The 23,299-nt window shown below is 39.6% G+C and overlaps 1 protein-coding gene across 3 annotated transcripts in view; it reads left to right on the top strand.

The window, feature by feature from the left end:
- Positions 1-1,563: 1,563 nt before the first annotated feature.
- Positions 1,564-23,299, top strand: part of IMPG2 (interphotoreceptor matrix proteoglycan 2) — a 61,721-nt gene continuing 39,985 nt past the window's right edge. For 2 of the 3 annotated variants that reach the window (XM_071808627.1, XM_071808630.1), the window contains exons 1-3: positions 1,565-3,442; positions 4,742-5,002; positions 14,725-14,891. In XM_071808627.1, coding sequence (XP_071664728.1) covers positions 3,364-3,442; positions 4,742-5,002; positions 14,725-14,891 — 507 coding nt within the window. In that variant the 5' untranslated portion in view covers positions 1,565-3,363. Of the gene's footprint in view, positions 3,443-4,741; positions 5,003-14,724; positions 14,892-23,299 lie in introns of all 3 variants that reach the window. The other variant, XM_071808628.1, reaches the window with a different exon arrangement.

Consider the following 23,299-nt stretch of genomic DNA (forward strand, 5'->3'; position numbering starts at 1 on the left):
GCAGGCGCAGGTTCACTAGGGTCCATCTTTCTGGGACTCGCCTCTTAGGATTTGACCCTGAAATGAGCTTGCAGTACTCAGTACACTCAGTACTCACTATACCTTACAAAATAATAAAGACTTAAAAGCCACAGCCAAGATTCTTATCTTGGTTATGACAGGGAGGCAGAATAGTGCTGCTGGAAACTTCCCCCAAAAAAGACTGGAGTTTGTAGATGAAAAAACAGGAATTGTAGAAGGAGACGTGAAAGGTCTCAGGATTGAAAATGTTTGCATTAATGGCTGAATAAAACCAAGAGCAACAACAATAATTCTGTCCAACAAAATTGAATTTGGAAACAATGTTCAGAGATGAAGCACAGGCACAGAGATCATCTTTGACTGATGAGCGAGGTAAGAAATAGTTTAGACAAGGAGGAAGGCTGAGCATATGTTTACATTACACAGACAGAGGAAGTAATGAAGTGTTAGATTAATTTTGTTGGCCTCACCACATGATTTTTCCTCTCCAAATACTTTACAGTACTACAGGATAGAAGAGGTGGCAGTACAATGGGCTGTGGTGGGTTCAAGTTGCTCAGCTGCAAGGCTGAAGAGCTTCAGAGTTTGCGTATTTTTGGGAGACCGTTTGCCAGAGAACTGTCCAGGAGCACAAGCAAAAAGTCGTGATGGTGAAATCCTTAGCAAGAACAAGCACAGAAAGTGAAAATTTTTCATCTAATTTTCTCAGCTAAAGTGATTGAGAATTTTCTTAGTGAATCCTATCAAATGCCATGAAGTCAGTTCTAGTCCAGTCGTAGGAGGCAATCTATAATCTTGGTATTAAACTGTGTGAGTTTGAAGATAGGGAGTGTCTGCCGTCATATGGCTCTTCATTAGAAACATTCTCATTAAGGTATACCTTTGTTTTGCATCAGTTATTTACAGGTGAGTGGATGTACCTTTTTGAATAAATTGCATTTGAAAAACAAATTATTAAGAACAGCATGTGCTCTGCAGAGTTTGTGACCATTACCTTGTAGAGAAATACAATTCAGCTAAACACGTCTGCTGTATGAAAGTACGTGTCCGTCATTCTCAGAAATAAAAAATGTCAGAAAATCGTCTTTTTATTTTTGGAGGTACTCATGTGACCTTGGCATGTTATGTCACTAGGATTATACTTCCTCTTCTTTCCCCAAGCAAGAGTATACTTTTCCTGAATACTTTTGAACAGGTACAATTTGGCTGCTGGGAATGAAGAATTATGCATCTTCTGATGCAAGGTATTACTGTAAAGGCTTTAGTCAAGTCAAGGGGGGTGTTAACTTCCCAGGCTTATCTTGGAAGTCTATTATAAGAGTTGCTTTGCTTATTTAAAGATACTTGAAATAATGATTGTGCTATTATAAATTATTTTCAGCTGACATAGCCATACCATAGAAAACAAATTTTGACAAGAGATATAAAGCAGGTAGTTTTTATACTGTTAACATTCTGAGTGCCTTTGAGTACTTTGTTGATGGAAAAAACCAGCAATGCCGTATACCTGAATACTCCCAAGGAAAACTTTTAATTGGTTTCGTGCTCTTACTGAAGCACATGTATTCTGATAATCTTCTCTAAAAGGATTAGTTGTCATGCATTCTTGAGGTAAGTTAGCCTTTGCCTTTGTAAGCATATATAGTATTTCTAATCTCAATTCGGTTGCGTTTTTGCAGGGAAATGCAAGCAAAACCATTCATGACATTGAAAGCCCCAGTCTCTGAAGAAGATTAAAAAAAAAAGTCTCCTCTGTGTTCTTGAATTGAGGATTGAAATAATGGTACCCAAGCTAGCCTCAAAAGCTGCTCTGTTTACCTTGAGATGCCGAACAGGACTTCAGAACAGTTTATGGGCACCAGTGCACTGTTGTTCCTGTGCCTTGTGTCATCAGGACTGTGCAGTCTGCAGCTTCAGTGTGGTGTCCTGCCCTTGGTGCTGCTGCCACTGTTGTAGTGAGCTTGGCAGAGCAAGTCCAGGTGAACTGTGCTGGTTTGATAGATTCAAAATGTCTGGTTCTACGGAAATTGTTTGAGGGTGTTAGAGCAGCTCAGTAGCTTAACTTCAAGTGTAATTTGGTAGGGGTTTTTTTGGGGGGAAGGGAAAATATGTTGTTGTTTTGAAAAATATCAATTAAAGTCTGTTAGATGTCAGAAGACAGAGCCTAAAAACAAAGGTGGTTTTACTTGATTCCTATCAACGTCCTGTCTATAGTACCAGGAATTATCAGTGTTATCTGAACTGTTGGAGCTCAGCAGAGCAGCTGGAAGAGAGGAGTCGGTGCTGTATCGCTAAGGAGCTCTGTGTAAGTGCTCTGCAGACTGTCATCTGGGAAGCCTTGGGAATCCAGCTTTGAAATATTTATGCAAAACCACTACCAAAATCAGTCCCTTCAGACAAAGCAGCAGTTTGCTCAGCTTGTTCTGAGTGCAGTAAACAGCAAGTCCTGAGTTAACGCCACCCAGGAGACAGCCCTAACGGAGTTTTTCTGGTGGTCTGAGCACAGTCTGCCATTGCAGGGCTGCTCCCGGACACGTTTCCACAGTGAGATGACCCTGGTCAGAAGGGGAGCTGCTTGTCTGCATCCTTTCCTTTCTGCAGTTCTTAGCTGATCATCTTGTCAGGTATCTTGTGCTGTTACACCTCCCCCCCTTTTGGGACGCGAGGGCTGGTGGTGTAACAGCACGAGATTTTCTGCATTAGCATGGGCTCGGGCAGCAGGGCTGTATTAGCTCTGTCACTACAAGAAACAATCCTACAGAAGGATTGCTTTGTTGTTATCTACGTATGCATTGGTATTTACAGGAGTCAGTTCATTTTTAGAGACACAGATTTATACGAGTGGAAGACAAAGTACACTGAGACCTTCCACTTGAGACTAGTGTGCTCCTTCTGGTGCTTTGTGGTCAGCATAGTTTTCAAAAAGGGCAGAAATAGAAGGACCAATGAAAAACCGTGGCTAATTAAATGTGAAAGGTGCTGTCCTTGTGTGGACTGTCTGTTAATGGTATGACAAGCTCTGGTAAAGAGCTTAGCTGGCCAGATTAAAAAATTGTCTCAGTCCGTCTGCTAGCTCCAAGGAGTTTACTTCCATCACCTTTGCTTGTTTCTTCACTGAAGCGGAATACCATCTTTGAAAAGAAAAACAAAACATTTCCAGGATGTCTTGGTTGACTTTTTTTACTGAATGTTTTTTCTGAAGGTAATTACATGTGACGTCAAGACATTTGCAAGAAGGGCAATGCTCTTGGTTGGTTCAAGGATACGTTAAAGACAACAGCTCTTCTAAAAGGGATTTGCTTTTTTTTTCCTTGCATATTGGTTTTTTTGACACAAATAAGTATGTTTGGCTTCATTTGGAAAATGTTTCTTTGCCTTCCAGTTTTGGGAGTGATCAAAGGTGATCTTCAAATAGTTTCAGGTAATGCAGAAATTTGATTATTATTCTTGTTTTCAAAGTTTACCTTTGGCAGTGTGTAGAAATACAAATACCTCTCTGCTTTAATTATAACAAAGGGTAATAATACAGATACATGTTTGGTCAAATCTGTGCCATGATATGAGTGTAAATATGGATTATTTAGAGTGATTTCCAGGAGGTATTTGTGTTCATTTGTGTTTTGAATGTAGAATGTAGCTACAGGAGACAAATTTTTCCAACTTTGAGAGGCATTAATTACTGATAAATGTTTTACTTGATGCTTTTTCCTTCCATAATTTTGTATTGAATCTTAAAGTGAGGTTCTGTCTTCTGCTTATACACACTGAAGATGTGTCAGTTTGGACAAAGATTGGGCTTTTGCCTTAGGCACCTTTTTTGATGTTCCCTTTTCCCTCTGATGTACCATGTGGTGAAGGTCTTCTGCAGCAGACCTGACTATTTAATATACCATCAAAATGACCATGTTTCAGTCATTAAAGTCAAAGGTGCTGTTTACTTTGAGGTTGCAGAATAACGTCATAATCTGTGGGACGAAAAACGCCATGCACTTGTTACTGTTCTTTCTTTAATAAATGATGAATTGTGATTCTTCTTCTGTCATGTTTTCTGGGTTAAAAGTGAAAAAAGAAAATTGAATTAACTAATTTCTGATCAGGTGACTGCTGACCATGGAGGATAGAGACTGTCAGACTAAAACCAGATAGATAGATATGTTCTCTCAGCTGTGAAGTTTCCTCTGGATGATGTGGAAAAATTAACATAAGAGGGAATTTTTAAAAAGCTGAGGCTGATGAGGCCTTTTTTTCTCCCCCTTTTTTTCCCTGCTCCAGTCAGGTCGGGCCTCATCTCATGGTGGTGAAAGGTGTCCTTGCTAGCTGGCAATTCAAGCACCCTTCGTGATGCAAGGGATATAAATATTCCTAACGGACAGCATGGAATAAGGGGACTTATTTATTAATTACTTATTTTATTCCTGGCCCTGAAAGCTTCTAAGTACATGTTTATTCATAAATATAGTCCCATTGACTTAAGCCAAATCACAGAAGGGAACTTAAACATTAGCATTCAAAGGGTTAGGGCTTTAAGTAATGTTATAATTTGATGGGTTGCTGTGAAGAGGTTAAGGTTGTTTGTAATAGTACAGTCATACTGACAGGTTTTGTTAACAGAAAAAAAGCACAGTTAATGTCCTTCAGAGACCAGAGCAAAGGCATTATGATACCTGTGATTTCATCACTGTCTCATCTGAGAAATTTACGTGTGATTTTAATTTTACAGCAGAAGGTTATTCAGCTACAGAAGGAGGGCAGGCTAAAGATGGTTCACCAAGCCCTCAGCTCAGTGGCTGGCAGTTGGCAAACTCTTCTTTGCCTTCTGAGCGGAAAAAGCTCAATGGCATTGTGGAGGCTGAACAGGTCAGCAAGCGTCTGCTGTTGCGGAGGAAGCGGTCCGTTCTATTTCCCAGTGGAGTTAAGATCTGCCCTGATGAATCTGTTGAGCAGGCTATTGCCAACCATCTGAAATATTTCAGACTCAGAGGTAAGTGGTCGTACATCTCATGGGTAATTGATAATGAACATTTATTTATAAAAAAGGTAATAGATAAAGCTTTTAAGTATAATAAATACCATAGGAAATACATTATTACCCAAGAAACTCAGTTTTCTGTGATAATCTTCCTCATGAGAGCTGTTCAGAGCTAAAAAATACCACCCTCTGGTTACACTTACATATCATAAAAACTCTCAATCCCTGAAACCACAGTTAGTGTTTAATTACTCTTCCTTTTTCATAGAACAATGCGAAGAATAACAGGTGTTACATACAGGTTAGCTAAATGGCAGGACTTGTTGGTTTTATTTAGTGTTCTTCAAGTGCTAGTAGTATTTCCTGATGGATCTTTTGGAAAAGAGTCAAGTCTGAGACATTAGTGTGACTTTTGACTATATGTCATTGTGCAAAGCATAGTATAGTCTCTTGTCTAGAAAGCCCGTCTCTGTGTAAAACACTCTATTATAATAGAGATGAAGACTTTCTTTTAAGACATAGAAGTTGTAGAAAAGTCCCACTGGTAACTCCATTTATTCACTTAGAGCAGTGAAAAACAATTCAATTAAAACCATGAGTTGCCAAGCGCCTGTATTTAAAAAAAAAATAAACATGAATAATGTATTTGGAGAACAAAGTGGAATTATGTGGGATCGGAGCCTCATTCAAATATGAATTGTGTCCATCTTGCAAGGGATGTTGACACTGATGACCACACAGACAGTTCGACAGGCTTTGCAAGCTTCTTGTATATGTCCACCCAGTAACAACCGACTGTTATTTGTTTTGCTCAAAATGAATCCATAGTACGTGCTTTAACTGCAGTTACTCCTCAGTTATCTGTGATGGGCTTTATAAGGGCAATACTAAGTAAGAGAAAGAGTGAGTGATAATAAAGAAGAAAAATCCGTACATTAGGTTGTAAAAGCTTATTAAAACTTAATAGTCCTAGGTTGAACCAAAAATCTACCTAGTCCATCTGCTTTCCTACTGGACTTACAGCTTCCACAGCCCACAAGGATTTATTGAGCAGAGATGCTATGACCACTCTTACAAATTTTAGCTTAAAACTTTTGAAGAAGACTTTAATTAGCAGTAAGTCAAGCAAAGTCTGGTTCAAGCAGTTTGTTATCTTTTGTTATCAGCAATGTGCTGCACCACAAGTATTTGGTGATGTCTAGTTAACCACATAGGAAGTTAAATACACCTGAGGTGAGTGAGAGTTGATGATGCTGCTACTTTCATTCACTGTTCCTGGAGTGTTATTGAGTTATATATACCAGCTTTTTCTTGAAACCATGCAGTGATAAAATAGTGAAATGGACTTCCTTGTCTGCACTGTCAACAGAATAGTCCTAGGAAGGAGTGTGGTCACTGTATCACTCAGACCAGCTGCTATCAGTGACTAGAAAAATAACTGCCCCCACAGGGGAATAAATATGAAGGTACACAGAATTTGTTGATTTTTCAATCTCAGTCTGCATTTTTAGAATCGTCTTTGTATTCTGTATCTGCTGAAGTAAGGAATGACTTTAATATCCCATACTTTCTCTGGAAAGGATAGTTTCAATACTGTCTGATCTTTCCTTAATTTTACTTTGCTATCAGCAAAACCCAGTGCCAATACCATGGAAGGAAAGGTTGATTGTTGTTTTAATATAAGAGCTTTTTAGAAAGAAAGATAAGGTTTGCATATGCTGATTATCCAGGTTATGTTTGTTCTGTCTATATCTACCTTAGAAGGAAAGAGGTGAGAACATAAGTATCTGTCTGTAGCTCCAAGATTTGCTTTTGCTAGCTTGCTAAAGCCTCTATTGGTGTCGGAGACTGACTGGCAAACACTTCTGTCACAGGCTTTAAGCAGGTGCTTATGTCATATAGCTGTAGGCTTAACAGTAGACTGCTTTTTTCTTTTTTCCACATTACATCTGGATTTTTTTCAGCCTTAAAAATATACAAGTTAAAGAGATTTAATAAATATATAATAAATTCAAAGGGTGGCAAAATACAGGGATCTGGAGAAAAAAAATCAGTATTTTCCAGAACAGCGGTGGCACCATTCAGCATTTGAAAGTCTAACTAATGGTATGATTACTCACTGGTGGTGGTTATTACTGTAGTAGTCAGACGTGGCAGCCAAGAATAGGGGTGGTTTTGTACTTGTTTCTCCACGCCTGCAGTCTAGAAGATAGATTTCTCAAGTGCTGATTTATTCCTACAGTCAACTACATTGCAGAACAGACTGAGTTTTGCATTAGCGGAAGATATGCTTTTCAGTCTCTTACGAGACAAATTTGGGATTACAATTTTCTCTGTACTCCCCAGTATGATACAGTTTCTGTGTCTCTTGTAGCTGTATATGGAGGTTGATGCTGTTGGCTGGCTTTGTATTTCATTTCTTAGAAGATAAAGATGGAAATCAGTCACAGATGCTTACAGATTGGGTACTGTAGGCCTATGGGTTGGGTCTTACAGAGTGTTTTTAACACTTGTCCTATTAAATGGTAGTAATGTTACGGTTTCTGCTGGAAGAGTCATGTAAATCTAGTTTAAATCTATGATTCTAGTGGTGGTTCAGAGCTGGGCTGTTGTGATGAACACAAAGTGTGTCCAATGGGCAACTGGAGTTTCACACAACAGATTTTGTGGAAATCTAATAGTGGGATTTCAGACAGTGTGCTGTATATGGTAATATTGATTATGATTAATGATGTTATTTAATGCTGACAGGGAGATGGTAGCCCGAGCCCTTGTTTAAATAAAAACTAATATATAAAAAATAACTATACATGCTCAGACTAAAAGTCCGTCATGACCAGTCACCTTATGTAGACAATTCAGCAAATCTCTCCATTTCCTTTGGTGTAAATAGTGAGTGGGTGGCCGAGGATCACAATAGACTTGGAAGGTGAATTAGCCAGTGAAACAGAAACAAGATAAGGATTGCAAGGTAGCTGGCTTGTGCTGTTTCTCCTGTCTTTTGCCTGTTAACTGGTAAAACAACGGCTGCTGGATTTTGACACTGTGGTTCATGGTTAATACTGCTGCTCTTTGCCACCTCCAAGATGTCATTACTCTGCTGGCTACTTTCCTAAATTCTGTGTTGGTTTTTTTTTTTTTCTGCTGTGGTCCACTGTCAAAAACAATTCATTGTATGCTCGTGAGTCCATCTTTTCACTCTGCCAGAAGAGTTTGTCAGCCACGGCTTCAGGTAAAGCTGAAATCTAAAGACAGTGTTTAAAGATTTTGACCAAAGAATGAATTAGACCATATTCTAGTGTGTCATAGCTGATGAGAGGCAAGGACATTTAGTGCTATGGAAAGAATAAAAGGTATTTCTCAGGAATGAAGTCCTATGCATGATTATGATCCCTAGATTGAGTAGTCTCGGGCACAACACTGAGCTTTTCATTTTCCCCTTTCTTGGGTCACTTCAAATCTGTTTGCTGAAACATTAGAAATAATGATGCTATGTTCTGCACAAGGACAGAGTTAAGACTGAAGTTCCAATTTGATGCTGAAATCCTAAATGTTACAAATTATTCAAATCGTGCTGAGTAGTGATGAAAGCAAACAGTTAAAAGTCATAAAAAGTACCTGGCTAAACAAGCATACAATGAAGTGTCCGGCTGAGTGAGCCTTTTCTCCTTGTTTTCGCCTCATCTCTGACACATATTATGCATATCTCATCCTCAGCCAATAAATTTCTGAAGTTTATTTGTAGAAGGTCTAGTTCTGTCTCCCTCTACATATGAATTATTACATGTCAGGCATATGCTTCTAAAAAGCTTGACTTTATCCATGAAAGACATTCCTTTGTAGTTACTGAAATATTACTGGTGAAAATAGTTTGTGCTAATGTTTAGTATGTTATCCTCCAAAGAAAGAATTTTTCATGTGGATTAGCTAACTCACATTCAACTATTTTAATTTAAAATCCTGGTTTGTGTATATTGTTTAGGGGTTGCTATGTTGTAGGCCATACACAACAGTATTTCAGCAATAGATAAAGTGATTCCTCTGCATGTGTGTATATTAAATTGTTTAGTGAGTGCCAATGAAGTCTTTGCAGGAAAGATCTCTTAGGGAAGTGTCTGTCACTCTCCCTGTCACTACAATCCTTATCAAAACTCACTGCAATTAACCTGCTCAGTTGTACAGAAATTGTTAGAGAGGAGGAGTTGGCCTCATGTTGCCTCAAAATAGAATATTCAGCCCGATTCAGTGCTCCTTGCCACTGTACACAATTCACCTCTTAAGAAGCACTAATGGGATTTAACTGGGATTAAACTCTAGCACTGCCCACTTACACAAATGGCCACAAAGCCACCCTACCCCCTACTAGGTGCCCCGTGCTGTCATGTGGTGCCCCTTCTGTCAACCTCAGAAGTCCCTGAGCATGGACTGAGTGTAATAGGCTAATTGTCTCTATTGTCTCTCATTTGGGAGATAAATGCATCCTGAAAGGTAAAGGCAGGGCCACAGAGATGGCGTATCCTACCCAGGTGCATTACAGGTGGCAGTTTCAGAGAGAGGGGGAGAGAGATCATCTCATCACACATTTAGCTGGAGGTTTTAAAAAGAATGATAGTCTTTAAGAAAAGAAACTTCATATAAACTTCCTACATATTGACTGAAAAGAGGTTGTTCCTGACTATGTGGATTTTTTTTTTTTTCTGAAACACAATTTATCTTAAGCTTTTCAGAATATTCTCTGTTATTTGTAAGTATTGCTTGAGTGTAAACACCGCATTTGAAGCGGATGAGCTCCTGAGAGCTGTGCTTTTTGGCTTCTAGAGTAGATGTGCTGGGACTTATATGGTCTTACTTTATGTCCAGCTTTCTGAGGCAGCCTTTGAAACCTGTTACAACCTTTAAAAGTCAAAACCTTCCCTACTTTAAGTGCTTATGATGCTTAAAGTTCAAGGAAGTATGCACAAGGGCATGAGCCCAACATACTCTTCTTTCAATTTTTACTGCTTTTGTGCTCTCTCTACACTTGAAGATTATTATCTCAGTGATGAGTTAAGTGACTTGAATTTCTGAAGCGTTTTGGGATGGACTACAGGCAAAATCTAGTATGTGTGTGTAAAATGTACCTTGGAGAAAAACTCCAGAACAAGCAATCTTTGAATTCTGGTTTATCATGTCAGTCAGTTACATATCTTCTGCATACCTGCTTCCTTTGCTGTAGACTGCTGGAGTGACTGCCTCTCTGTAGCGGGGAGCTTTACTCTGTCTCATAAGTCTTCATTTTTTAGCATTTGAATTCTTCAGAGGAAACCTGCAAAGTATCCGAGAGATGAGTTAACACTAAAATACGAGTTATTTATTACTGTAGCCATGGGATGAAGGAAGTAATTTTCTAGAGGAGCTTACCTTCCCACCTACGTGTAGCTTCAAGGCTCTTAGGTCGCTGTCTTAAAAGATTGATCTCGATTTTATGATGCTTTTAATCGGTATTGTTTGCCAGGGATTAGCGGCTTCATCGCAGATCCTGTCTCTTCCAGGGCCTGGCATTGCTAATGCTGCCCCATATATCTGTGCCCGTGGCTCCTCCTGTAGCAGGACAGTGAAAGTTTGGCACGATATAGAGCCGTGAAGATCTGGCTCTTCTCACGTGCCCGCTCATCTGCTGTGCGGGTGGCATGTGGCAGCACTGCTGGGTCTGCTCAGCAGTTCCTTCCCCATCCTGGCAGGGCTGGCTAGTTGGTTTTTAAGGGTTTTGCAGCTTGTCTTAGAAACCTAGTTCCTGGAAAGGTCATAACTCCAATCCTGTACGGCAGATTTATTTTACTTAATGGTTGGAATATATTTACATAGCATATGGTCATAGCTCTGAACTTTTTGGCTCCAGTCAGTTTAATGTAAGCTCTGATGCTGCAGTTTTTTTCCATTCCCTTTAAGCATTTTATATTCAAAATTACATTGCTAGTCAAGAAGCTTACTGGTAAAACTGTTTAGGTCACCCCCCCGCCGGCCCCCTGACCTAATTTTCTTTTATTTTGGTTTCAAGAAGTTGCTGTTTTCAATATTAGTCAAAAGTTGCTTTGTGTATTGTCAGCATATGTAGGTAGGCTATGTGGCATAGATACTGTCAAGTTGCTAGAAGGTCAGAAAGGAGAGATACTGAATTATTTTTATACAGTAAAATGAAGTTATTTACTGAAGCTTCCAGGCAAACCCTGTTTAACTTTGTTTACATTTTTATGCCTCCAGGTTTTGTCTACAGAGTCTCAGAATGCTTATAATCTAGTTATGAAAAAATGTTTTTCTTATATGGTAGTTTGGAAGAATTTGTTGAGAAGAAACTTTGAAAAACCTCCCTTGCCAGCAGGTAGTTGAAAACCTGCCACAGGACTGGGCTCCACCTTCTACTTGAAAGAAGGTTAATCACGTATATTATGAAACTTGAATGCACCGTGAGGGTGGTGTCTCTGCAGTTCCCTGGGTGGCCACCTCAGTGAAGCCAGGATAAGAACTGGCTCCCTCTTTGACATACCTGAAGTAGAGATGGGAAACAGAATCATGCTTGTTTCTTTCTTTACATGAGTGTGATTTGAACCACACTGAAGAAACTGTGCTCTTCTTTTTCTGTGCTTGGAGTGGCAACTCTCACCTAACTAAAAAGCATTGAAAAAGGTGTATGATAAAGACAGACTGAAACAAAATTGTTCCTTTTCTTAGCCAGGCTGTGTTTTTTCTCTTAAACACCATATGGATAAGCATGTCTGGGGCTGGTCCTTGGGTTGAGCCCTTAGAGCCTGGATTTGTTATGCTGTAAAGTAATCCTGTTTTACAAGCTGGCCAGTTGGAATAAATGGGGCAATTACAAGATGGACTGCATGTCAGCAAGGTTGCAGGATGACTGTGTGTGGCAATCATCTCACTGTGGTGGAGGACACAGTTTCCTGGAAAAGGCTAACAGAAGTATTTAAATGGCAGTCGTGGTACATGTTTGCCTGTGGTTTTTAATCCCTCTCTGTGTGTCAGAAGTAACGAATTCTTGGACTACTCAGAAGGCAGAACTGGGCTAGCCTTTTCCTTTTGAATACAGAAGCAATTTGCACCATGTTGTCCAAATTGTTACTGCACGCTGCAGTGGAAATGGCCAGATAGGACACAGGCTAGAGAGAACAGAATGTGGCTCCTTAGTTGCATCCCCTTTCTTCTTTCCACAGAAAATATGACCCTGTTCTGACAGCTCAGGTCTGATTAATGGGCTTGGAGCCCACAGATGGTGCAAAGCCTTTGGGACTGAAATTCAGTGGGGTGTCTAATTCCAAACGAAAGGACACAGAACAAATCCTTAATCTGTTGGGAGCTGATTGGGACAACTGTTCATACAGCAGCAGCTTGCATTCGGGCAAGACACCATCTCATCACATTTATTTTAAAAAAGAGATTAAACTTATCTAAGAGCATTAAGGAAAACTCTGTCAATTATTAGGGCCAATTATTACTTCCAACTGGAAAGCCAGTCCATTGCCTGTTGCATTTGAAAACTGTGGGATTAGACAATACCAGTGCAGTGTGTTTGCAAACTATTGCTGTAGCTTCAACTCTTGCTGGTAGCCTGCGGGAGACTTATCCCAGCCACAGGGAATAATCTCATTTCAGGATTGTTGCTCTACAATGTTCACCTGGAGTGAAAGATCCGTTAGTCAGAATGAAGGATGGAGATACCTCCCAAAGAAATCTGAGAGTATTGCTTGGTGAAACTAAAATTTGGTCTTTTCCTGGATGCCCAGCTCTTAGGAGTGGGATGGTGGAGAGGACACTACAAATGTTGTTGTACTTCAGGGAGCTTATTAGTGCTCCAGCAGGATTCAGAAATCCCAGAGCAGGATTATGGCTTCATTGCCTCAGGTCTGTGCAGAGGTCATATGGAAACGTGGTCCCTGTCTCAAAGAGTTTACTGCCTCAGAAGCAAGCATAACTTGAGGGGGAATGTGAGAAGGTGCACAGATGCTTGTAAATTTGGCTGTTTATGATTAATAAAGATGCATAAGCAAAACTGATTGGAAGCATCTCTGATACTCCTTACCTGGTTACTGTGTCCTACAGACAAAGTTAGTTACTTCGAAGCTGATGGTGTGCTAGAGAAGTAATATACTACTGACCATTAATATGGAGTTTGAGGACTGTATTCTTCTCTAGTCATACATGGCAAATGAGCTACAAAGCTAATCACCAGGTAGGAAAGCTGTCAGGAATATGGCATGGCAATGAGAGATACCTGTGTATCTGTAGAGTTCCACGATGGAGAAATGGTCTCAACTGCTCTGATAAACTGAAATTCAGGGTGGAGAATAGAGCTTTTTCTGCATGGTGCCATTCAGTGTGACAGAATCAGCTAATATGGATGCTACTGCATGTGAAACAGTTCCTTAAGGTTGTTATGTATAAAGCCTTTGCATTTAAGAAAAATGTCAATCTCTTGGTTGAATGAACATCTGTTTCCATATGTGATCTATGTGTTAAGTTTTACACAAGTACATTTGATAAGTTTTGGAATTCAGAATACAGAGTATCAAGAAGAAATAGCGGTAAGGTTTGGGCAGCCTGGAGAGTATTTTTAAACTGGTTGAAGAAAACTGCTTTCTGAAGATATATTCATGGTTAGTCTGCTGTAGGGTCTTGCTTATGACATCAAGACTTTCCCTGAATGCAAAGCATTCCTCTGCCAAACTGTGGTGTGTGTGTGTATATATATATATACATATATACACACACACACATATATATATATACGTGTGTGTGTGTATGTGTGTGTGTAATGAAATCCGGTTAAGGCCAAAAAAGGTTTGTCTGCTACTACTCTAGGCTGGCATCTGCTGCGAGTGGTTTTTAGAGTTGGTTTCCTTTTGATGATGTTGTCTTCCAGGACACAAGGAAAACCCTGTAAATCTTCCTCTCTTGCAGTTATCCTGGGTCACAGAGAGGTTCTTACTTGAGTGTTATGTCACCAACTGCTCTGATTGGCAACTAGCATATATGAGATAGCGAGGTTAAAGCAGCTGGTATAGTGTAATTTAACCCTTAATTTGTAGACTGTCCAGTCAGAGATGTTTAGTTCTTTCTCAGTATATATATGCAGTAGGGTTAGAGGCTGACTCATTTCTTAGCACATTGTGTTATTGTGTCATCATCCTGCCTTGTTTGTCAAAATATTAATGCAATTATAATTTCTGAAACATACTTTCAATTCCATGTAAACATGAGCCCAAAGCAATCCTTACTAACTGAACCTCTCAAAATCTGATCAGTGCAGCTATCATTCTTACAAATTAAGGTCCAGATCTACTTGCTGTGGCGACATTTGCCATAGTATTTTGGCTTTCTAAATTTTCTAAAAAATTTGACCCATTGATCAAATGCAGTTTCACTCAGTGAAAATATTGTTGTTCTTGATGACTATTAGGAGACAACTGTGTTCTCTCTTGCTTTCTTTTTTTCTTTAGTGAAGTTGTTAATTACTTCAGTAAAAAAAAAAAAAAAAAATCAGGGATGGAAGTAGTAAGAGTGTGAAAGATCCACCAGATCTTCATTGACAGTCAATGTCTTTAACATTAATATGTAGGTGTATAGTCACTGTATTCTATATATTAATGTACTGAAAAGCATACCACATTTGGACGGTACTATCCTGACCACCCATGCTGTGGAAGCACTCATGTTGTACTAACACCAGACCTTTCTTGTGCCTTCAGTGTGTCAGGAAACAGTCTGGGAGGTCTTCAAGACATTCTGGGATAGATTGCCTGAGCATGAAGAATACCACACCTGGATGAGCCTCTGTGAGGAAGGAGCAATGAGTATCTTTGAAATGGGCACGAACTTCAGTCAGTCTGAGGAGCACCGGAGTCTGATTGTGAAGGTGGGTGCAGCACCTGGATGATGTTTTCTCGTAAGCAAGGGCAACATGCAGCTTGGCATATGGCAGGCAGTAACATGTGGAACTCTAAAAGTAGACAGGCGTGAATATACCAGCTCTTGGATCTGCAGCACTGAGATCAGTTCCAAAACCAAAGTGGTAGCTGATTTCATGGAGGAGAAAGCAACCATGGTGAAGAGAATGTTGTCTTCAATAGGTGATATTCCCAACAAGTGGATGATGTCTAGACCTCCTGTCTGAAGAGGCAGCATGACATGAGGCAGGCTGTGGCATGTTACCCTCCATGGTGTGTAGCAGCCTTCCTGCTCTCAACTGCACATGGAGGTGCCTTCAGTTCAAATGGCACTTCGAACCAGGAAGCTCTGACCTGTATTTCTGATGCTACCACAGACATATGGCATGATTACCTGTTTGACATTTTATGTCACCATATATATCTTGGTATATTCTCTGCTATGTCGGTTGAAGCAAGCTTATTTTAGCTTAAAGCAAATAAAAGGAGCATTAAGCTAAGCATAAGAAACCTACCTCAAATAAAACATGAAGGTGTCTTTTCAGGAATTTGTGAATTTTAAAATTAAGTCCTTACTACAGAATTAAGTAAGTGCTTTACTTTGTACGTGTCTAAGATACAGTAGATACCTTAATTTCTCTGGATAAAAGACTGTCTTAAAATATATGGTGATTTATGGTGATTCTTTAGGATTACAATTTCTTCTATTTTTGCAAGCTAATGGATGAGCATTTTTATGAAACTTATGATGAGTCTTAAATGTATGATCCCACAGAATCAGTAATGTTCTGCTACTACGGATGTGCTGACATTTTTTCTTTCTGCTTATTTATGGACTCCTATACTAGGAATGTGTACTAGGGAATGTGAGTATGAAAACTGTTGTGAATAATGGAGAGAGGGTTTTTTTTTCTGAGCCTGCATGTTAGTTCTCACAGGTGGACACTTCTGTGATGTCTGATGGTACTGTTGTCCTTAGAAGGTGGAGACAAGTATAATTCATGTTAACTTTTCCTGTGCATAGTGAAAATGTTGTTGTAAGATTTTGGTAGGGAGATGATCTATAGTGGGAGCTTATTAATATAAATCAGAATGATTCTCGGAGGGAGGATGATGCATCTGACTTCCCACTTCTGCTTTACATTTTTGGGTATGGCCCTTCAGCGTTACGGTGGAGTCAGATAAAGTGTGCTGTGTTTGATTTATTCAGATTGTTTGTGTAATTTAGGTTTCCTTTCTCCTGTAGAGGGATCTCTTCAGCATTACAATATTCTGAAACAGGACTGTCTATCCTTTTATTTGCTTTCAGCACAGTTGGTAAAAGGTGACGGTTGTTGGGCCGATTTGATGGGAGACTAGGCTGTGTTAAGGGAGATAGAATGCTGTCACCACTGTGTTCCACATAAAATGTCATAAATCTGTTCAGTAACTTTTTTGAAATAAAAGCCTGAAGCCAATTTAAATTTGAACCAAAGGCTGAAGGTGAAAGGACTGTATCTCATCTCTGATCAGCCAGCTTCAAAAGTCTGAAAGTGTATTTTTGAACATGTAGGTCAGTGTGGATTTAATGGCTAACTGACTCACTCTTTCTTATACGTGCTCATGCATAACATGCTTGTCAGAGGGTGAAACCTCTTTAAAGGAGCTCTGAGAACACTTAAGTCCAAACTGATGCGGTGGTTATGACTCTGTTATTAAGAACACCCTTCCTCCTGCTAGTTGCTTGCTGCAGTCTAACATGATGGTCAGAGCTGAGGCTCAGCCTGTGGCACCAAGCACACTCTCTAAAGCACGGTGTCCTACCACGTCCTTCTTTCCACTTTCACCAGATAGGCTGTTCAAGTTGCATGGCTAAGCCTTTCCCTTACTTGTGGGATTTTTTTTTCTCTCATTAAAGCCTGTTCTTTCATTTGTGCGTGGCTGGCTGTTGCCATATATATGTGTGTGTGTGTGTGTGTGTGTGTATATATATATATATGTATATATATATATATATATATTTTTTTTTTTTTTTTCATTCCTGAGGTTTAATCTGTAAAGCGCTGAGCACTTCTCGACAAAGGGCTGCCATGATTTCATGGTGTGCACAGCACTCTGTAGTGTGCATGCATGATATGTGTGAATAATCCACCCTCTCAATTGCTTTAAAAGAAGACTCACTTTGGCCTGGCACTGTAGAAAAGCAGCGTATGTGGTTGGCGGTAGTTCTTTGTCTGACCATTACATGCCTTATTAAATACTACGTGTTTCTGATCTTTCTCTGCTCTCCAGTGTCTGTGAATCATCTGTGGTTAATTTCAAGAATTCAGTTTAGAGCCTGCAGCTGATCAAAGTATTTTTACTTTTCTTTTGGTAAATATTGGCTATTACTGCCATAGCATTGATCTGCCACCTCTTTTGCCTCATGCTTGTTGGCAGTTTCTGGTAGTCTTATTCTAGAGTGTCTCTGTATGTTACTTTTTGGTAGATGGCAACATGAAATTCAATTTTTAGAACTGCATGCCACATGCCATGAATTTTCCCTCCCTCTCTCTCAAAAGGAGTTTAGTGTATCTGAAAATTAGGCAAAATAATTCAGTGGGGTTTGCTCTCAATAAACAATAATTCAGCAAAATTTTTGCTTTCACACTATTTTTGTTGTAGTGTGGAGTTTGTTTTGAGCAGTGTAATTAAATGACAACTCATTAGCCTTCCTTCCTGCTTTTATTTCTTACCCTTTCCTCTAATCCCTGGTAATCTCTGTCACACACCTACAGATGTTTCGATGTCTGCTCCAGCATGGATTAGTTCATGTAGAGAAAAATTCTATTTCTCTTGCTTTCAACACAGTTTCTTACTGGATATCAGCTGGAGCTTGGACCAGATTTAGTCCCATCTCTTATTCTTTTTCCTTTGGTAAAATGTTGTTGAGTCTCTAATAGTCTGTCAAGAAGACTTGACTAATTTGATGGAGGTGAAGGCATGTCTATCTGGAATTTGCTCTTTTGCCATCAGATGGCTTCTACTGGTGGGGCAAATGTGCCTCAGCAGGCAATGCTTTTGCTGCTCTTTAATAAGCAGTCTATGCCCCATACATTGTCTTGGAGAACTGAGGCCTGCCTCTGTGTGATTTCCTGTGCATATATATATGTATGTATGTGTATATATGGATGTTATAAAATAATATATAATGCATATACTTTAAGTTTTCATCAGGTCTTAAAGCAAATCACCTGCCAGATTTTCAGCTTTACAGATTCATGTTTATGGCAACCATAAAAAAAGGTTTTAAATATTCTTTTTTCTCTCCAAATTCTTTCATTTTACTTTCTTTGTGATAATGTTAAATGAAAGTACTTTACATAGGATGAATACAAGCCTAACTAATTTCTTTGGATACTAAGTAGGTTTATAAAGTGTGAGATTATGTTATCCCTCCATGTCCTTTCAAATCTTGGCAGAAATGGAAAAGGAGAAGTTATGATATTCTTTGTTAGATACCCATATAGCTGCTGGGCACATTTTTTTACTTTGTAAATTACTGGAATAATGCAGCAGTTGTGGTCCAACTGTTTTGACACCTGCTTTTCTGCTTTTCCTCTTTTAGAGAAGACTTTTGTTGTTGTTGTTCTGTGTGTTCTGAGGATTCTACAAGGAAGGTTTTTTAGCTACAAAAATGGCTTCCCTGCCTATTTCTTTTCTACAATTCTTCTTTAATTCTGTGCAGCTTGTCACAGGAAATGAAAGCAGAGGTTTGAAATTTCATATGCAGCCTATGCTTACAGTAAATAAGGCTAAAGGGGAGTCAGCTGCCAGTGCTTTGCCTGTTTCTTCCTTTAAGTGCAGGGACCTGCTCAGCAGGCATGCAGCCAGGAGGTGGTTTGGGGCTGAGGTGAGCTCCCAGTCTAGACCACCAGTGCTCTGTCCTCACATCCAAGAGCTTCTGCAGAGCAGCGCAAACTTCTGCTTCTTCTGTGACCTGTTAGGGCTGAGCAAAGCTGTTGGGGACAAAGTTTGCATTTTTCTCTTCTATTTGTATTATTTCTAGACAATGGACTTATTGCAGATTGAGAACTAAATACTGGACCAGTCAAAAGAACTCTTTTTGCTGACTGGTTGTCTACCATGTCTCCTTAGCATGCTGAGAGATCTCTTAAAGTTCCTGTCCAGTTTTTGGAGCTTCATACAACTTCCATAGAGGCATCTGCTGCTGACAGTGATTAGGAAAAAGAAATCAAGCTAAGTGGACCCAATTCATGTGTCAGGCTTTTTTTCTTCAAAAAAATCCTTTTAATTTCAACAACACAAAGCTCTGCTACTGTTTCAGCCAGAATGCGACTTGAAAAGCTGTACCACAACCAACCAGATGCTCTTCCAAAGCTTATTTGTTGAAGAGATGTGGAAAGTTTAGAATATTGGTGGCTTTGCCTAAACAAAATTTTGCACACCTTGAGGCTCACCAATCTGTAGCATACACAGAGCAATTAATGTAAGAAATTGCAAGCAATATTTTGTGCAAATTTCATCAGAAGATACTGCACTGAATGTTTAAGTGTGAAGGAACAAAGTTAAAGGTGTGAAAAATGTGGTGTGGTAGTAAGAACAAAGATATTTTCAAGTGGTTTAAAAAAAAATAGATGAGAATTTAAGCACATCCTTATACAGTTTGTGGTTCTTTAAAATCAAAACCAAAACCACAATGTGCAGAATACACTGTAAAAACTCAGCTTCTGTTGAAAGATCCTGGTGAGTACCTTTTAGCTTGTGGATACATTGATTTCACGTTGACTAGTAGTATATATGCTTATATAGCCAGACACAATGTCAGGTCTTGTTATGAATATAATTAATAAATGTACTGTGATTAGAAGAGGAAGAAAAAAAATACAGTTCCTTCTAGTAAATAAAAAATAATCTTCATCAAGTCATATTTCTTTTTACATTCCATTTTTTTATTAGCCTGATGTAATATCAGAGAAGACAAGTGAGTAAGATGCATGTGCGTATCCGGCATAAGACTTTTACTGTTTTTGTAATACAAACTGTATTATAACATTTAGCTGTAGCACATGCTGACATTTTGTAGGTGGTCTTTGGCTGTGGGGAAAAAAAAAACACATTGTTGATTTTCTTGGTTGATTATTTTGAGTTGTCTTACAGCCTCTTGTTTAATACTCTTTTGATTACCAGTGTACTCTGAACTTAACCCACACTGATGTATCTATCAAACAGAATAACAAGAATAATAACAGCAAAACAAGTAGGTAGGCTGCTGTGTGTGAGGAAGAACAAGTGACTATCAGAATTTAGAATACATCCAGTATTGCTGTGTAGCTGACAAGTGACTGTTGGCATGTGAGGGTCTCCTAAATTCATGATTCCTCAGCCTTTGGCTGTTTATGATTTGTGGCAGTCTCAGGGTCTTTGTTCCCAAGAGAGAGAGAAAAGATCTAAGCAAACAGGGGAAACAGAGATAAAAGTGAAGTAACTTCTTCCTGGAGCAAGAGACATAAGTCAGGACCGTGCCAGCTGCTTAACGCTGGTTTCTGTCTGCATAGAGCTTCTTCCCACATGGTGACAAAGCACAACTACTCAGCAGCCCCTGCCAGGAACTAGTATCTGAGTTGTTAGTGCAGTGGATGCCTTCAAATACGTCTAATAGTATTCCTTGGTGGGTGGAGAGGACCTAAAACATTGATGGCTATGATTCCTCTGTTTAATTGCCGCACATTCAGTTAAGTCATGGTGACCTGAGATAATTGTGACCTTTCTGTTCAACAAAGCACTTAAAACAAAGAGGCCCACCAACTTGCATGACTTTTGTCACTGTTCTGTTTGGTCAGTTAATTTGGGGCCATTTTTTTAATTCATCAAAAACCCGAAACTTGATGTTTTATGGTTCCTGGAGAATTTGGGAAATTTATGTTTTACCAAGAGACTTTAATAGAATAGGCCCTCACCTTTCCAATACAAGTAGAATCTCCTTCCCAAGTCCATAGCAAAATGCAGATTAAAGCATGATACTGCAGTGCTCCTGTTGTAAAGTTTTGCCTGCATCCCACATTTCCAGTGCGGGCATGTAATAGGGCAAATCCATCCCTTATGACAGATTACGTGTCCCAGTCTCTACTTCTCCGAACTTCAGCCCAGTTTCAGAAAATAAAGTCTTAATGAGTTGCTGGTCCTTGTATTTGTGATGACAATCTACCCCAACAAGAGATGTTGAGAAAAGCTGTAATGAGAAACGAAGAATTAAGGGAGCTTGTGTAAATTAAGTCATTGTGCAGATACTCAGCTATACCTGCTGAGGGCTCATATACCACCCCATGTATATAACAAAGCATATCTGAACAGTGTTGGGCCAGTGAGACACGTGACAACATGAATTCGGTCATGAATCCTTTCCAATGGAAGCACAAAGGATGTGTGATTTTTGGATGTTGTTGAGAGGGAGATTTATGCTGTGCACACCTTTTGGTGGAGCTGAGATGGAAGAGTGAAGCTGAGAGTTAACTGTGGAATTTGTAGCACACCTTTGTCTGAGAACCAAAAGGCAGATGGTTTCTCCAGGACTTCCCAAAGCAGTTACAGGAGGTGCTCACCTAACAAATGTTAACTTGAAAAGCTCCTGGGCAAGAAACAAAACTTGCACTTGTGTTGACTCAGTAGTACATTTGTTTAGTATTGATTTTTTTTAAGCCCATCAGCAGCTCTGTCTGTTTCAGTGCTCAGTGAGGGAGATGAGGATGAAAAGGGCAGAAGGCAACCCTGCCTTAGGATGTGTCAACAGGTAGCATAACAAAACACCTTCTTCGCATGCAGAAATGGGCATTTAGCAATGTAAAATACATGTTTTTTCCTGAATTCTGCTCTGTGTTCAGGGGTGGGATACGGCACCCCATGGTGTGAGTTGTTTGTAACTACTTACTCCTAATGCTGTAGTTTCTGATCATTTCATGACTTTGTCTTCCTAAGGTTCCTCTGTGGCAGAAAGATGTCTCTGTTTTTCCTTTTCCTGTTCTGTGATCTCCCTTCCATTGTCTTTATCTGTTTAATCAAATGTCCTAATCACAGCTTCCAATGTATTTTTGATTGTTGACTCAGACACCTTAACATTTTTTCTTTACGTAGAACACCTCCAGTTTCTTCTAAATCTGGAAGAAAGCAGATTTCATCTATTCTTTCACATTCTCCACCCCGTCTTGTGGATGCAAAATAAAAAATCATTCGGTTGCCCTCCTTTCAGCCATTCTCTCTCAGATTTCCTTCACCACCTTTCTTATCCTCACACTTACTGTTCTCCTATTGACTTTGTTTCTTTCTTTTTGTATTGCAAGTTTTAGCCTCCTCTAACTTAAAAAGAAGAAAACCCAAACTTTTACTACGTACGTGCAAATAGATTAATTAACTCCAGTTGCTTCTCCAAATCTCATCTCATCTTCCTTTCATCTCTTAAGCTCTTTCTATGTTAATTCTCTGTCTGGTTGGTCTCTTCTAGTTCCAACCTAAATCTTCATTTTCAGTTTTTTTGATACCTGGCAGAGCACAGAGACTATCAGCCATGAAGCCTGTGTTCATCTCTTTCCGTGCAGAGCTCAGGACTGATACTTCATCCTCATCATCCTTGTCTGATCAGCTCCTTTACTTTCCCAAATCTGTAGTTCTTCCTTGTTTTCCCCATATTTCACCTCATTTCTAGATAACACTGCCTAATACACACTGAAGACTCGTTTCTATGCGGAGACGTCACCTGTGCTGTGGAGCTGAGTCCTCCTGGACAGGCTGGACCCTTAGCTTGTTTCTGACATCTTACTGTGGATCTCCAACCTTCCTTTCCTGTTGAACACAACTAAAACAATTTCTGTTCCACTAAGCTTTTCCTGGTATCTCTCTTCTTGCTCGCTGTAGACCATTTTTCCACCTCATCTGTCAGGGCTGTGCCTCAGAGCACTGGTCTCCATCTTGGCCTTTCCTTCCAGCTTCAGTCTGGACATTGTTGTCCATTCCCTTGAATTCCCCCAGCACTGTGGCCTTGTCTCTGTGAGAGTGTGTTTCTGCCATACACTGTGGTGTGGAGTCAGGACAGGCAAAGAGAGAAGCATTTCTTGGTATGACTTTTTGTTGGAAATGATGTGTACGGGTGGATTAAATCAAACTTGCTTGGTACAATCCTACACAGAGAGGATTAAACTAATATGAGATTATTTAAGATCTCCTTGACATTTCCTCCACCTTTTCTTCCTGACTGGAATTATCTCCAAGGTATTTTGTCTTCTGTGCATAATGATTGTCTCTTAGGATCAGACAAGAGTATCCTGTATAAATGCTTTTCCTGCAAGTTCACATGTTGACAGCAGCTCAGCCATCCAGTCGGGACTGTATTGCAGTAGCCTGTATT

Source organism: Patagioenas fasciata, chromosome 1 (genome assembly GCF_037038585.1).
Source record: "Patagioenas fasciata isolate bPatFas1 chromosome 1, bPatFas1.hap1, whole genome shotgun sequence".
Classification (NCBI taxonomy): Eukaryota; Metazoa; Chordata; class Aves; order Columbiformes; family Columbidae; genus Patagioenas; species Patagioenas fasciata.